The sequence below is a fragment of the Nerophis ophidion genome, linkage group LG09 (genome assembly GCF_033978795.1).
Source record: "Nerophis ophidion isolate RoL-2023_Sa linkage group LG09, RoL_Noph_v1.0, whole genome shotgun sequence".
Lineage (NCBI taxonomy): Eukaryota > Metazoa > Chordata > Actinopteri > Syngnathiformes > Syngnathidae > Nerophis > Nerophis ophidion.
The window spans coordinates 21614369-21630968 of NC_084619.1; the positions used below are offsets into that span (position 1 = coordinate 21614369).

General features: G+C 38.0%; 1 protein-coding gene across 1 annotated transcript in view; it reads right to left on the reverse strand.

Moving 5' to 3' along the window:
* Positions 1-16600, reverse strand: part of macrod2 (mono-ADP ribosylhydrolase 2) — a 1231520-nt gene that overhangs the window by 484934 nt on the left and 729986 nt on the right. The window contains exon 6 of the mRNA XM_061910570.1: positions 13659-13780. Within this exon, the coding sequence (XP_061766554.1) occupies positions 13659-13780 (122 nt within the window). The remainder of the gene's footprint in view (positions 1-13658; positions 13781-16600) is intronic.

The following is a 16600-nucleotide window of genomic DNA, read 5'->3' on the forward strand; positions in this document are numbered from 1 at the left end:
AAAATAAATAAAAACATTACTTGTACATGAGTATCCACAGCCTTTGCGCAATACTTTGTTGATGGACCTTTGGCAGCAATTACAGCCTCATGTCTTTTTGAATCCAATGCCACAAGCTTGGCACACTTATATTTGGGCAGTTTCGCCCATTCCTCTTTGTCCATTGCTCTTTGCAGCGCCTCTCAAGCTCCATCAGTTCAGATGGGAAGCATTGGTTGTCATCCAGGGTGTCTCTGTACATTGCTGCATTCATCTTAGTCTAGTCAGGGAGGCGATCAAGAACCCGATGGTCACTCTGTCCGAGCTACAACTTTCCTCTGTAGGGAGAGGAGAACCTTCAAGAAGAGGAGTGGGCATTACGTCGATCGCGAGCTACCGGTCGATCGCGGAGGGTGTGTCAGTCGATCTCAAGCCAGGCATTAGAAAAAAAAATAGACATAAAAATGAGCAATCATCAATCTTCCCCAAGACTTCACTTTCGTCAGTTGTTTGACATTCCCGGCACCCGAGGATCTTGTGAGATGACTGTGGCTGCTGCGAGCTCATTACGTGGCGCAGTGGGAGAGTGGCCGTGCGCAACCCGAGGGTCCCTGGTTTAATCCCCACCTAGAACCAACCTCGTCACATCCGTTGCGTCCTGAGCAAGACACTTCACCCTTGCTCCTGATGGGTGCTGGTTAGCGCCTTGCATGGCAGCTCCCTCCATCAGTGTGTGAATGTGTGTGTGAATGGGTAAATGTGGAAGTAGTGTCAAAGCGCTTTGAGTACCTTGAAGGTAGAAAAGCGCTATACAAGTACAACCCATTTATCATTTCTTAAGAAAAAAAATCACTTACAGGACGGAGAGAAACACTTTTTATTTCAACAGACTCTTGGGCCGTACCTGCTGTCAAAACTCTAAAGACCGACTGCAGAGTTACTGTCTTCACCATAAAAGACCTGCTTCATCCTGCCTGTGCTAACAAAATAAGAGTCCCAGAAAGCTAGCGTGCACAAGCTAGCAAGCTACGGAGTTTGATGCCAATGTATTTCTCCCCTGCACTCAGCGAACACTCCCTCACCTTGCTCGCCCACACACTCACTGACGTCACTCACCTGCTGTCAACACAGTAAAAGGCCACACACACATATGCTACTCTCATAACAAAGTGTTTAAAAACGAATATGCAAGTTGGACAAAAGAGATGCAAAATCCAACCACTTTAATGTGGTATTGGACTGAAAGGAGGACTATTTTTTCTCCTCCATTTTAAAAATGCGGAAGTTATCAGCACCACTGTCTGATTCCAATCAATGCAAGTCATCAGAATCAGGTAATACATCAACTTATATTCTTGTCTTCATGAAAGAAAGGAATCTATTTGACTTAAACATGCTTGTATTATCATTCAACACCATTAACTTGTTATCAAAAATGTCCCTTTCATAAATAGATAAGTATAAATTATAAATATGAATGAGGTAGATTTCCTCGACTTGGTCAATTGAAAAGTAGCTCGCCTGCAGAAAAAGTGTGAGCACCCTTGTTCTAGAAGGATAACCATCTCTGCAGCAATCCACCAATCATGCCTTTGTGGTACAGTGGCCAGACGGAAGTCATTTCTTGGTAAAACGTTTGCCAAAGTGTGCCTGAAAGACTCTCAGACAAAGATCGAACTCTTCGGCATGAATGCCAGGCGTTATGTTTGGAGGAAACCAGGCACCGCTCATCACCAGGTGAATACCATCTCTACAGTGAAGCAACAGTGTTGGCAGCATCATGGTGTGGGGATGTTTTTCAACGGCATGAACTGGGGGATCCAATCCAATCCAATCCACTTTATTTATATAGCACATTTAAACAACAAGAACGTTCCCAAAGTGCAGCACAGCCACGTTAAAAACAATATTAAAAAAAACAATATTATGCTCCACCAATGACTGAATAAAAACAAAAAACAAAAAATATATATATATATAAAACCAATATAAAACCAATATAAAAATAATTATAATTAAAAACTATTTTAAAGGGTAAAATCAATTAAAACAGTAAAATAGGAATCAAAGTGTATAAAAACACAGAGGACAACAGAGGACAGAGATTATTTAGAATAGAGGAAAAACGAATGCAGCAAGCAAAGAGACATCCTGGATGAAAACCAACACTTCCCATCCAACCTAAGGGCGCTTGAGAGGTGATGCAAAGAGCAATGAGCGAAGAAGAATAGGCGAAACTCCCAAAAGATAGGTGTGCCAAGCTTGTGGCATTGCATTCAAAAATACTTACTTACTTAAGTATTGAGCAAAGGTTGTGAATACTTATGTACATGTGATTTACTTTGGTATTTATTTTTAATACATTTGCAAAATAAAAAAAAAAAAAACATATTTACATTTTCATTATGAGGTATTGTCTGTGGAATTTTGAGGACCAAAATGAATTCATTTTATTTCGTAATAAGGCTTTAACATAAGAAAATGTGGAAAAAGTGAAGGGCTGTGAATACTCAACGGATGCACTGCACTAAATGTTACAGCTGAGGCAGCCAACAAGATGTCTCACTCCTATCGACCAGCCAGGTGTTGCTTTTTATTAAAAGCCTAGAATCAGTCACCCCAAAATATATAGGTTACGATGCATTTCCAGTTTGGTTCTTTACATCAGCTTCCTTTGCAGGCCAACAATGTTGAGTGACACACTGAGCAGAGGAGGGGGCTGTTTGACAACATGGTGCACTCCAACCCATGCAAGCTGCACAGCCCCGCCTCCAATAACTCCACCATTTGATGTTGCAGGGCCAAGTCGGCAACACTGACATCTTTGCTGTGGTCAGCCGGAGCCCAGGGAGCTGTGACAGCCGGCTGCTCTTTCAGCCCCAGTGTAGGGGGAAAAGGCACTGAACTGAAGTATAAATGTTGGAGTCATGCACAAAGAGCATCGCTATCAAATATTCACATATTTATGCCCCAAGGTTAAAAGAGTAGTGTGCGTTTGTATATATACACAACATTTGTGTACATTATGTGAACAAAAATACACACCACTTTCCGGAATGCACCGGAGCCAAATGCTTTTGGAGACACACAACACAGCAGGCCACACGACTATCTGATATGCATCCAGGGACTGACACAGATTGGAGGTGTTAAAGCCTGCACTGTTCCAGATAGCTTTCAACTGGAGTGTTCTGTGTAAATGTCAGTTTCTTTGGCTTGGGACCGTCATTTTTCATCAGAAGGCCATCCCTTTGTAAGTCGGAGTTCTTACCCACATCGAATCCAAAGCACCGGGGGTAAGCTACAGTAGTTCTAAAAAAAAAATAAAAATAAATCTGTTTTTTATATCTGCCAATATCTAAGCATGTGGTTAAAGCTTTGAAGCGTTCAGATGGAAAACTAAGGTTTTTTTTTTATTTCTTGTGCATCCTTAATGCTTCATGGTAAGTTAAGAAGCACATATTTAAGCATATGGAGGAGCAGTGGTAGGAAAACTACAAATACACAGACAAAAATAGCTGTGGGTTGCCTAAAATTCACAACTTCACCCGAGCAGTAAGTGCAATGTTACTTCAGGACAGGAACAACTCTCCAAACTAATTTATGTCTTTGGGGGATCCTAGCCATTGTTAAGTCAAACACACTGAGCTGCCCTGGGGTGCAGAAAATCCATTATGAGTTGTGAAATGGAGTGGCATTTCCTTGTCTGTCCTGACACGCTACAGTCAGGAGAAAATTTGGATGTGATTGCAACTGTGGTATCCATACTTGTACCGACGGCCTAAAGGATGGCTTTAGGCTTGAAGAAACAAGGATTAACGACCAAGCCCTGCCTGGTTTTAATCTTTCATGCTAAAGTTTACTTTGAGTTAGTCTTGTTTTCTCTCCTATTCCTTTGTAATGTCTCAGAATCCCCATCAGGCAGCCAAGCCGTCTAGGATTCCAAAATGTAACCCCTCTCTCCTCCCCTTTTGTGCAGCTTTGTAGACAAACTCTGAGAAGAGAGCTTAGCGCCATCGGTAACCAACATGTATCCATCACGGGAGCCTTTCGTGTAGTAAGTCTTGCATTTCAAGGCAGTCCAGAATCAGTCATGCACATAAAATACAAAAACATCCATTCCCTTTTTTTTTCTTTCTGACAAAATAAGAACCGGTGCCCTTGCAACAAGATGGAAACGTATGTGGCTAAGACAATGTAATGACTGGGCTCATCGCACAAGGCCAGTCAATCACAGAGCACCACTGCTTCCACTCAAGGCATTCTAAATGCACAGCAGCTGTATAAATACATTAAACAGGATCCATATAGCTCGGAGTAAAAACAGAATCTCTGCCTTTAAAAAAATGTATGCAACATTACATCAATAAATGTAGAAATACGACATAACTATTTACTATATAGGATGGGTGTGTCACGTCTATGGCATCATGTTTTGTTTTGGTCATGTTTGGTTTTGTTTTTTGGACAATCAGTTCCATTTTTTACACTTTCCGTTTTGTTTTGTTACCATAGCAACACATTAGTTTTCACCTTGTCTTCATTTCACGCCGCTGTTTACCCTAATCCCCTGTATTATTTAAACCTGTAGTTGCCAGGTGGTCAGGCTTGCCACTTTACCTCAACTTCCTTCATGTCATGCCATGCCTTTTTTTTTATCATTCTGTCCATGTCACGTAAGTTTTTTATGTCACAGTTATTGAGTTTTTTGTTTTTTTTTGTCCATAGTCATGCCATATTGCTAGTTTTTGTTTCATAACCAAGTTTTGTACTTCTGCCCTCGTGCGCGCCTATTGTTTGCTTCCTTTGTTTGTAGTTTGTTAGTAAAATAAATAAATATGGACCTTCATTCATGCCTTGCCCGTGCCAACTTTCCTTTGCATCGGTAAAAACAAACCATCCCAAAATCCAAGTCTTGACAGGGTGCAGTGGTTGTTGGTGGTGTAATACGTCTAAATCAGGGTTGTCAAACTCATTTATCTCAGGGTCCGCATGGAGGAAAATCTATTCTGAAGTGGGCCGGAATGGTAAAATCATGGCATGATAACTTAAAAATAAAGACAATTACCAGGTTGCTTTCTTTGTTTTACTTTGGCCAAAAATAGAATGAGCACATTCTGAAAACGAATAAATCCCAAATAATCCTCTGGACAAAACACTTCATGTTTGTTGAAAATTCTGAGGAAATTGGTGCAGCTTCAAAAAGACAATGAGCTTAGTTAAAGTTAAAGTCCCAATGATTGTCATAGACACACTAGGTGTGGTGAAATGTGTTCTCTGCATTTGACCCATCCCTTTGATCACCCCCTTGTAGGTGATGGGAGCAGTGGGCAGCAGCGGTGGCTGCCCCCGGGAATCATTTTTGGTGATTGGTGACTTGGTCTTAAGGTATCTACAAAGCCAGGATTAAACTTTAAGTCACAGTGTTTCTGAGATTGAACAAAAAACAAATATTCAAGGTATCAAATACCTCCTTTGTCATGTCCACCTATCAATACAGTGCTAACTCAACAAACCGTAAGAAACGGAGGTAAAAACTATTCAAAAGGGTAAAGTTCACTTTTCTCGTGTTTGACAGAGACATTTTGGGGCAAAGAGGGTGCCAAAATGCACCAAATGATGATGAGTTCCAAGCAGAACCCATAAAACAGCAAGTTTTTTAAGTTCCACGTGGGTTGAGGAGGAAGAGCCACAGTCACCCTTTGCTGTGTACCCCTTGCTTGGCCCCGTGACAAACCGTTTGCTTGCCTAACAGAATTGCTATTGTGACATCCAGTGGACAGATTTAGAATGGCATTTTATTTCGTTCAAAGAAAAAAAGCAGCTCATTTTAATACTTGGCAAACTCATCATGAGGGCCGGATAAAACCCTTTCAAGGACCTGTTCGAGGACGTGATCTTGCCCGCGGGATGTAGGTTCGACACCCATGGTCTGAATAATAATCCCCTCAGCTCACAGAAATAGGAATAACAACATCAGATATAATATTGGTCAGACAGACTTACAGGATTTTCTCTCATCGTGAGCCTTAGACAACACATCAATTAATCGAACGATAAATGAAGATGAACACAATAACTTTGTTATTTGACATCGATAAAACACAGCGTTCGTGTGTGTTTGTTTTCTTTGTATCTCGCTTAAAACAGGGGGCAAGAGGGTTCACTTTGTGCATCGCTCTCAGCACCTGACCATATTTATCTAATATTAGCTGAGATAGGCGCCAGCGCCCCTCGCGACCCCAAAAAGGGAAAAAGCGGTAGAAAATGGATGGATGGATAGAATTAAATGAACAGAGTCTATCCTCTTGTCTGTTATCCATAATCTTGGTCTCATTGGGCGGAGACGGACTTGCGAGCTTTTACAAAGACGAAGCACGGACAATTCGGAATAAAAAATTGCAAAGCCAAATGCACCGTTGTGGGAATATTTTGGCTTCAAACAAGTGAGCAATATGAGCCCATCAACACGGACACAGTAACCAATATGACGGATTTGTTGTCAACACGACGGGAACAAAAAACAACAAAAAAACAAACCACCTGACTTAGTTTCTCCAACGGTAAAAAAAACTGCATTTCAAGATGTATAATAGTTATTGATATGCATTTTTTGCTAACTGCTGTGAGCCAATTAAATGTTTCTTTGTTTACTTATTGGGGATAATCAAAAGTTATTGCCCTACCAAATACAATGGTTGTCTCAGTGAGACACGGATTAATGATACGTGCTTCAGTTCCGGATTACCGTTCCAATATTTTGCAGCCAGCAACAAGCTTGTCATCTTTACCTTTTCCTCCAGTACTCCACAGATGATAACAATGCACGTGAAATGTTGTTTTTTTGTTGCCAAGGAGGCGGTCCCCTCCAAGGTTTCTCATTGTAATCCCACTGGGTTGAGTTTTTTTTTTCCTTATGGCTTGTGCAGCCCTTTGAGGCACTCGTGATTTAGGGCAATATAAATAATCTTTGGTTGATTGATTGATTGATTGATTGATTGATTGATTGATTGATTGATTGATTGATTGATTGATTGATTGATTGATTGATTGATTGAAATAAGAGTTGCTCTGCACTGTCAATAGACCTACTTTAGTTAGCTGCAACAGTTAGCCCCTCTGCTAACCCAAAAAATGCACTGACTGTAAAAAAAATGCTTAAGACTAATTTGCATGGTAGTTGACATCAACTATTCACAGAAACACTATACATAATCAACACATGTGTATAACAATATTAAAGGAAACAGTGCTTTGGTCTAGGAATACTGTAGTATTGTACCAACACATATCCAAATTCAGGTATGGGAATAGTAATTGAAAAATGTGGATCGGATCATCTTAAACCCACGGTAAATAAATTTATCTCCATGGTAAATCAAAACTACAACAAACTCATACTCTGTAAAATGTGGTCTAAATATGGTCCTGACCATAAAATAAGAAAACCGTTGCCAAGGGAGACCAGTGGGATAATACTTACTGTAGGTGTCCTGCATTTGAACTTATGGCCATGTGCACATGTGATTTGTTTCAGGTATCCAATTAATATAAACACAACAATATTACATGTGTCACCTACAAATTTAAATAAACAGTAAAACAATGGAATAAAAGCAGAATTGGGCACTTGCAGTGTAAATATAAAGAGTAAATGCCAGACGAGCCTAAATAGCATCAGACACACGGTGTTGACTTTTATATCAAAAGTACTCCCTCTGTCGTTTAGCTTCAAAATCAATTTAATTGCTACCTGGAGTGAGTCTTACGGTCACAATGATTGATCATCAGTGTAGGAATTTCTAACAATCATCTTTAATGAAACTGGCACTCATCAGTGTCTTCTGTCTATGCTGGCAAGTCATCCCATTGATTGGATTCTGATGAGGTTGTGAGGGGCGTAGCCTGAAAATAGGATTTGTGGCTATTTGGTGAGAGACTGATTTGTTTACCCTCCTTGTATAAGGTGCATCCATAAAACTACCATGGTGAATAAATAAACTCAAGATAGCTGTGGATTGTGTTTTAATGTTGGTCTTTTAAAGTGTACTAAATCAGTGACTAACACTCAAATGTTATAAATTAAAATGAATTTAAAGATATGCAATTCAGCTACATAATGTTTGCTATAGAAAACATTGAAATCCTTTATTTAATGAATCAAAAAGATTGAAATTCAATGGTTTGGGTTACAACAATTATTTTCAACAAAAGATAAACATAACCTCAGAGGAAAATGTTTATATTGTTTCAGAAATCTGAGAAACATGTTGAACATAATTAATATCATCATTTACCACATATTTAGCAAAGTATGTGAATCACAAATAAATACAAAAATCTTATCCTGTTAACTTTATTGAGTATATATTTGTTACTTTGAGTTAAAGATAAAGAAAAGGAAGTGAACAATGTGTGAGTAATAGCTATGAAACGGAAAAGGAGTAGGAGTAAATAAACTCTGCTTCTTTTTACTCCTTTTTAGCCGTGTGGAAATGTACAGTAATATGATTGGCGCAGTGGTCATTGTTGGTGTAATACGTTCAAATGTGTAACTATAAACATGTGATTGTAATTGCATGCGTGTTCAAAATAAACTAATACTGTAACCATCTATTATCACTTATATAAATGCATTTCTAGAAATACATATTTTTAACAGTATTTAATAAATTTTGACTACTTTGTGTATAGTTATGCTTGCAATAACCAATGACTCAAGGATTGAAAATCTTTTCTATTGACCGGTACATACAATAGAAAAAAAGGTTATTTGCCCCCAGTCCTGGGTGGATCTCGCAAGAGAGGAAGGTGAGGGGTTAATGATTTCGCGATTCAGTCTGCTGAAAATGATGGAAAGCGCGACTACATGGCAGTTGACGCTGTGGTCATAGTCGATTTGCAACAAAACACATTTTAAGATATTTAACTAAGAGGTTATTTTGTGTCTTTATTACAAAAGCTGTTTTCTGACACAATTTATTTGAATTTGTTGCGTTTGAAATTGGTGAACTGAATGTTTTTACAGCAACTTATGCTGACAATTTCATTAAAAAGTATTTATTAGCAATATGTGTGTATCAAAACATTCAGTGTTTTAATATTCAATGTATGACAATTCAATGTTTTAAAATGCTGTGTATAAAAATTCAGTGTATACACATTCAGTGTTTTTAACATTTCATTGTAAAAAAAAACAGTGCATTAAAATTAGGTGTAATAAAATTCAGTGCTGAAAAGTTCTGTGTAGAAACATGTGCCGCTTGCGAAATCAAGACTTACTTTCGATTAATTAGGACTGAAGAAATCAATCCTGTCTTAGAACCAGCCAATGAGGTGTCATATGACACGGGGCTTGCAAAACAGCATAAAAAAGGCAGTTACCTGGGATAATACAACATAATAAAAATTTCAATGCGGGACACTGGATATTTTTAAACTATTGCTTGGATTTTACTGACGTCCCGCCCGGCTCACGTCCCAACCTTTAAATTGCATGGTGGTCAAGCTCGCTCATACTTGCCAACCCTGCCGTATTTTCCGGGAGACTCCCGAAATTCAGCGCCTCTCCCGAAAACCTCCCGGAAGAAATGTTCTCCCGAAAATCTCCCGAAATTCAGTGGAGCTGGAGGACACGCCCCCTCCAGCTCCATGCGGACCTGAGTGGGGACAGCCTGTTTTCACGTCCGCTTTCCCACTATATAAACAGCTTGCCTGCCCAATCAGGTTACAACATCTACGGATTTTAATAAAAAACTGCACACACAAGGAGACAAAGCAGAAGAACGAGGAAGTTACAGCCATGGCGACGCCGTCTGTGATAGAGTGATTCTATGTTGTCTGTCGCCATCTCCTAGTGAATGTTGGCTATAGCGTTATGGGGTTGCTTTTTGATTGGCCAATGATTTATTTGGTGTTGCGCACCTGACGGCAAGTGACTCTCGCCAGTACGCAAATGGCAGAACAAAGGTTACTCAAATACTGAATGGTAAGTGTTGTTGTTTTTTTTAGTAACCAGCAAGCACAGTACAGTTAATAGAACAACTGTGTTTTTATTACTGTGTATTTGATAGGTGCCGTCTGAAACTCAACTATTTATTTTATTTATATATGTAATAAAATAAATATATATAGCTAAAATTCACTGAAAGTCAAGTATTTCATACATATATATATATTTACATATATAAATATATATAAATATATATATATATAAATGAAATGTATATGAAATACTCAAGTTGGTGAATTGTAGATGTAAATATACTCCTCCCCTCTTAACCACGGCCCCCCCCGACCACGCCCCCAACCACGCCTCCGCTCCACCCCCGACCAAGCCCCTACCTCCCGAAATCGGAGGTCTCAAGGTTGGCAAGTATCAGCTCGCTCGGTTTTTAATGGGCACTGGGCGCCTAAGACTTTCTTGAAGTAAAAATGCCGTCTGCTTGTGTTGTTTTCAGCTGTATGAATCGTTTGAATGGCAAAAAGGATAAATGTATCTTAAAAGTTCCTTGAGATAATCAAAAAAGGCAGAAGAGTGCCAGATTATATGAAACAATGACGAGAGAAGCATTCAGCTCACAGTCCAAGGAGCAGAGTCGAAAAATGCAGGAGTTTGCATTGATCACTTCGTTAATGGTTTGTTTGATATGCTTTCAACGTTTATTATTTACCATTCAAGTATTATCTTAATATTATTTTTATTTCTTAAACACGTTTGTAAGAGTGTTTCGAAAAGGACCAACTCGGCATGTCTAAACAAAAGAAAGCAAATGTGAGCAATACCAAATTTTTTACTAAAGGCAACAATCATAATTGAATCTTCCAGCACTCAAATCTATAGTTACATTTTGATAAAGACAGAGAAAAACACGCTACTGGTAAACGGCGTGTACAAAAACAAACATGGCTTAGTTAGACACAAAGTTAAATCATGCAATGCAAACTTACCCGAGCAAAATCTACACATTTTTTTTCTGGGAGAGTCTTGATACTAATTTCCTTGACCCACCTACACACAAAAAAGTTGTAGACTTCCATGCTTTTCTAAATTTTGTTGTGTAAAATGGCGTCTGGATCACAATAGTTCAATATGTGATGTATAATCAATATGAACGCGACCAACGTATAACCCTTGATATCATTTGACAAATATTTTTTTTTTTTGATAACGCACAGGGATTTATTCCATTGCATGCTTTAATTTTTGCACATATCTGCTTTTTACGGGAACATATAAGCCTATTTTTAATTCAGATAGTTTGCGCAGCCATCTTAGCTTGGGTCGAAATACAAGCAATAGACAGGTTTTCAATGGTGAGAATCTGCACTTTTGAGTGACATACGGGTTACTACGGTAACTAGGGCTGTGAATCTTTGGGTGCCCCACGATTCGATTCAATATCGATTCTTGGGGTCACGATTCGATAATATATCGATTTTTTTCGATTTGATTCGATACTCAATTCAAAAACGATATTTTTCCGATTCAAAATGATTCTGTATTCATTCAATACATAGGATTTCAGCAGGATCTACCCCAGTCTGCTGACATGCAAGCAGAGTAGTAGATTTAAAAAAAAAAAGCTTTTATAATTGTAAAGGACAATGTTTTATCAACTGATTGCAATAATGTAAATTAGTTTTAACTATTAAACAAACCAAAAATATGACTTATTTTATCTTTGTGAAAATATTGGACACAGTGTGTTGTCAAGCTTATGAGATGCCATGCAATTGTAAGCCACTGTGACACTACTGTTCTTTTATTTTTATAAATGTCTAATGATAATGCCAATGAGGGATTTTAAATCACTGCTATGCTGACATTATAAAAAATATTGATACTGTTGTTGATAATATTAATTTTTGTTTCACTACTTTTGGTTTGTTCTGTGTCGTGTTTGTGTCTTCTCAATTTCTCTGTTTGTTGCAGTTCTGAGTGTTGCTGGGTCAGGTTTGGTTTTGGAATTGGATTGCATTGTTATGGTGTTGCTGTGTAGTGGTTTGTTGGATTGATAAAAAAAAAAGAAAATAAAATAAAAAAATAAAAACAATTAAATTAAATTAAAAAATTGATTTAAAAAAAATGAGAATCGATTCTGAATCGCACAACGTAATCGATTCGATTCCTATTCAAATCGATTTTTTCCCACACCCCTAACGATAACCATCGGAAGCTCTGCTTCATGCAGACCAGGCACAGTACAGTGGGGCAAAGTGGGCGGGGCTTGTTTACACAGTCACAAATGAAAGCAGGTTTCTACAACAAAGTTCTGCAGAAAAGTGATATTACATCGAATATGTGGCTTTTTTTTTACTCTTTGTGTTTATGTTTGGCCGTGTTTGTTACATATTTGTTGCTCTTGGTCGATTATAAAAGATGTCAACCAAAGTGGTCTGGTAAGTAGAGAAGCAATGTTTGTATATTCTCAATATTCAGTGTTTTATTGTTCCTAGTTCATATTGTCAATCCCACATTCTGTATTTCCATGTACATTCTGTGTGTATTAGTCAGTAAAAAACTAAAATGTTGTTTATGAGATGGTCTGTTAGTATCTGTCATTATTGTGTGAGTGTGTCCACCATTATGTGATCAGCCTTCATCCTTTATTGCAGAATATTAGGATTATTTTGTTATTAATGCACAGCAACTTCCACTGTTTAAAGTGTTCATAAAAAGGAATCCAAACACACACAGCAGATTAAATAGCATGTAGCATGTAGTGATGCATAACCTGCATCTTTTTAAAACCCGTGTCACGTGACTTCCTATTTGACATCTTGTTAGCTGGTTCTGAGACAGGATTGATTGCTTCTGTTTTAATTGACCGGAAGTGGGTCTTGCGTTTTGAAGCAGCGAATTAATATACACCAATATTTTCTACAATAAATTGTTCCACACTGAATTTTATAAACTGAATGTATAGACTGAATTACTATAGACAATCATTTTTAACCCTGAATTTGTTAACACTGAATATTTATACACTGAATTTTGAAACACACACATTTTGCTCCAAAAAAAAAAATCTCAATGAAATTGTCAGTGTAACTTGATGCAAAAAATCCAGTTCATAAAATTCAAATGCAAACAATTCAGTTACATGAATTCAGTGTCAAAAAAGCTTTCATTGTATGAATACAAATTAACCACTTTCTTAAACACTCTACTACTGCCTGGCAGCTACAATGGAAAAAATGGGGCAAATGAATCCCCTGCTTTATAAGGCCTGTTTCTTTCAAATATTGTTGACAAATCTGAGGAAATACTTGCTGAAACAACCCAGTCACCTCACAGGTATGGCATGTCAGAGATGAATAAACATAACCTTATTAACAGCGATATTACAAAAAAAAAAAACACTGAAATAAGTGAAATAGGGAAACTTTAGGAGTAAAATATTCTGTGAAATGAATGTGTATACAAAGACTAATTTAATCACAGCAGAAAGTTGAATATTGTCATTGGAAATGACAAACTTTGTTTTGTTTACTGCTGCTTTGTCAAAACAAATACGATTATGTGCTTTTAAGAAGCATATCTCCAGTAAAACATGCTAAATCCTTTTGTTTGTGTCTTTAGAAAAAAAACAACACAAATCAAACAATGTGCCTTTTCCACTGAACGCTTACTCAAAGTCAAGAATTCTATTGAAATAATGAACTACTGTACTCACCACAGTGCTCAAGCCATACTCCTTCACCAGCCTGAGGGAGTTCTGGTAACAAGATGTAAGATCGTTGGTCTCGGTGGGGCCCACATGACCTCTGGCCACCGGACCCACAGTGTGGATCACAACTGTCGGAAAGGGACAAAACACAAAGCTCATTTTAAACACCAGCCACCTCCAGCAAGGTTATGTGGTTGGCAGTAGTTCTGAGGCAGCATGGAGTGTAAGACTAAGTGACCATAAAGTCTCTCAGCGGGCTGCCAAACTACCCAGCATTATGCCAAGAACAGCAACCTGGTAAAATGTGTACATGTGATGACAAAAACAGACAGAGGTTTACAAAACATATGCTATTGAGTGAATAAGAAAGTATTCTAACAATAAGGGATGAGTGCCTTTCTCATTCGGATCAATATGGTACCGAACCTCCAATACCTGAGAATCAATTTCCTAATTCAAAGGTACCAATTTGCATTACTTTTGTGTGTTCAAATGTGTCGATAAAGATTGATTGTTAAAATATATATATATATATATATATATATATTTTTTTTTTTATTATTTAACATTTAATACAAAGGTGTGTTGTCCAGTTGTTATCTTGTTTTTTTACACTTATGTGTCTCGTTCGTAAGTACTGTATTATAGAGTAGACTTTGCATGAAATTAAAAAACCAAGACATTAGATCACAGTAGTGTATAGACTACGGTTTTGCCTTAGCCAGGAAGTAGTGTGCCACTCTATTACTATGTTGAACCCCACAACATGTTTAAACTGCAAGTATTGTATTAATCACACACCAGCGGTTTGATTATAACATGCATTTTAGAAGTGATATTGAGCTTGCTCGGTGGCCTTGTGGTTAAAGTGTCCGCACTGGGATCGGTACGTTGTGAGTTCAAACCCCGGCTGAGTCATACCAATGACTATAAAAATGGGACCCATTCCTTTCCTCATTCAGCATCAAGCGTTGGAATTGGGGGTCAAATCACCAAAATGATCCCTGAGCGTGGCCACCGCCCAGGGGGTGGGGCAAAAGGGAAAGGGTCAAATGCAGAGGTTAATTTCACCACACCTAGTGTGTGTGTGACTATCAGTGGTACTTTAATTTTTGATAAGCACATTTTGAAGTGTTAATATTGATAATGCTAATATCTAGAATGTCCACTAAAGCAAATTCGATGTGAATTAGCATCGAGCTAGCACAATTTAAAATGTGGAGCCTTACTGTACTTATTAGCCTATTGCTTGCTTTGTTGGCAAGTTTTTTACCTAGACAGTCTGGCTGAGCCTGGTCTGAGCGCTTGAGTGCTTGTTTCTCGGCCGGTGATGAGTTTGAAACCGGATGTGACGTCACGTGCAACAAAGGTATTGAAATATCGCACCGCTTGATTTTACATGAATTGGTACCCTGCAGCACTGACAGACTTTGGTCGGTACATATAAAAGTAAAGAATTCAGTAACCATCCCTACTAATGATATACATGGTAAAAGGTTGCAGGCTGGCTAGACAAATAGCGGGATGGCAATATATGTTTGAGGGGAAATAACAAGCTTGCGAATTAAACCCATTAACACATCACTACACTTGAAACACTATATATAGTATAGTGAAGATAGAGTTTTTTGAAAGGGAACCCCATAACACACAAACCAAAGATAAGGCCGTATATTACTTTGGTTTTTGGAAAAAACATTTTTTTTTAAAAATAAGTAAACTGTTCTTCAAATTTTACATTATTGAAATAACAACTGAATGATTTGCAAACAAAACTGTTAACTTATTGCTTAGCTGCCTGCCAGTTTCACTGTAGGAGTCCACTGATCGTTCATCTTAAAATTCAAAGCAACTGTCAAGTCCGATCTTTTTATTTGGCGTCCACAATGGTTAAAAATGGCTTCCACTCCAGTCGGTCTCAGTACTGGCGCATTTGTGGCAATTTCAAGGATTCTGTGAAACCAAAGTCGACATTTTCTGAACTGAAATATTGTGCGTAAAAGATTAAGGAAGAGGACAAATATTTAGGCTCTCACAGTCTTAAGGTATATTTTGCTTTAATGTCTGCTTGGAAAGTGTGTATGTAGCCGAGAAGTCCGAGTCCCTATTTTTTTATTTTACCTTTTCAACTATTTATTTTATCACTGTATATTTTGCGAATAATTATGACACTTATCACTTTTTGATGATGTTCTGGTCGGATTGAATGTGCCCGAGCGCGGAAGCGTTCACATTAAAGACGCATCACATATATATATGTGATGCGTCTTCGATTTATATTCACATGCGAATAAGGCTTGGGGGTCACATATGAAAAATCTGGAAATGCACGGACATGAAAAAATCCTCTGAAGGCCCAAGCTGTTTGTTTACATGCTTTTTTTAATTTATCTTTGCTATTTGGGCTTACTGGACCCTAATTAGAATAAAAACTAAAAATCATCTTCTGATATAATGTACTTAGTCCATAAATACACAAACGTGTACTTCATGTCTAGTGACATGATAATTTTTATTTTTACACTTTTTTTTCCAAATTCCATTGTATGTTTTACTCTTCTGACACCACCAGATGACAGTATAAGTGTCCATATGTCGGCATAAGACCCCAATTCAGTAGTGTACACAATTTGGAAATAAAAACTAAAAGGTGCTGTCCACGCATGTGGCCACTAAGGCCTTTAGAGGTTTTAAAGGGCAAAAAAATCGTATTTGACCTGCAGTTTGAACAAGGCCTTAAAGGGGAACTCCACTTTTCTGGGAATTTTGCTTATCGTTTCCAAACTTTATGAGAGTCAAGACGACAAAAGGTAGTTTTTTTTTGCATTCTAAAATGTCAAAATCGGCTCGGTCTCGGTGGCTAGCAATGCAGCTAATGGGAGCTATCAATTCTACCTGTAAATCACTTTAAAATGCGTTCAAAAACTCTCAAAAACACTTCATTTATG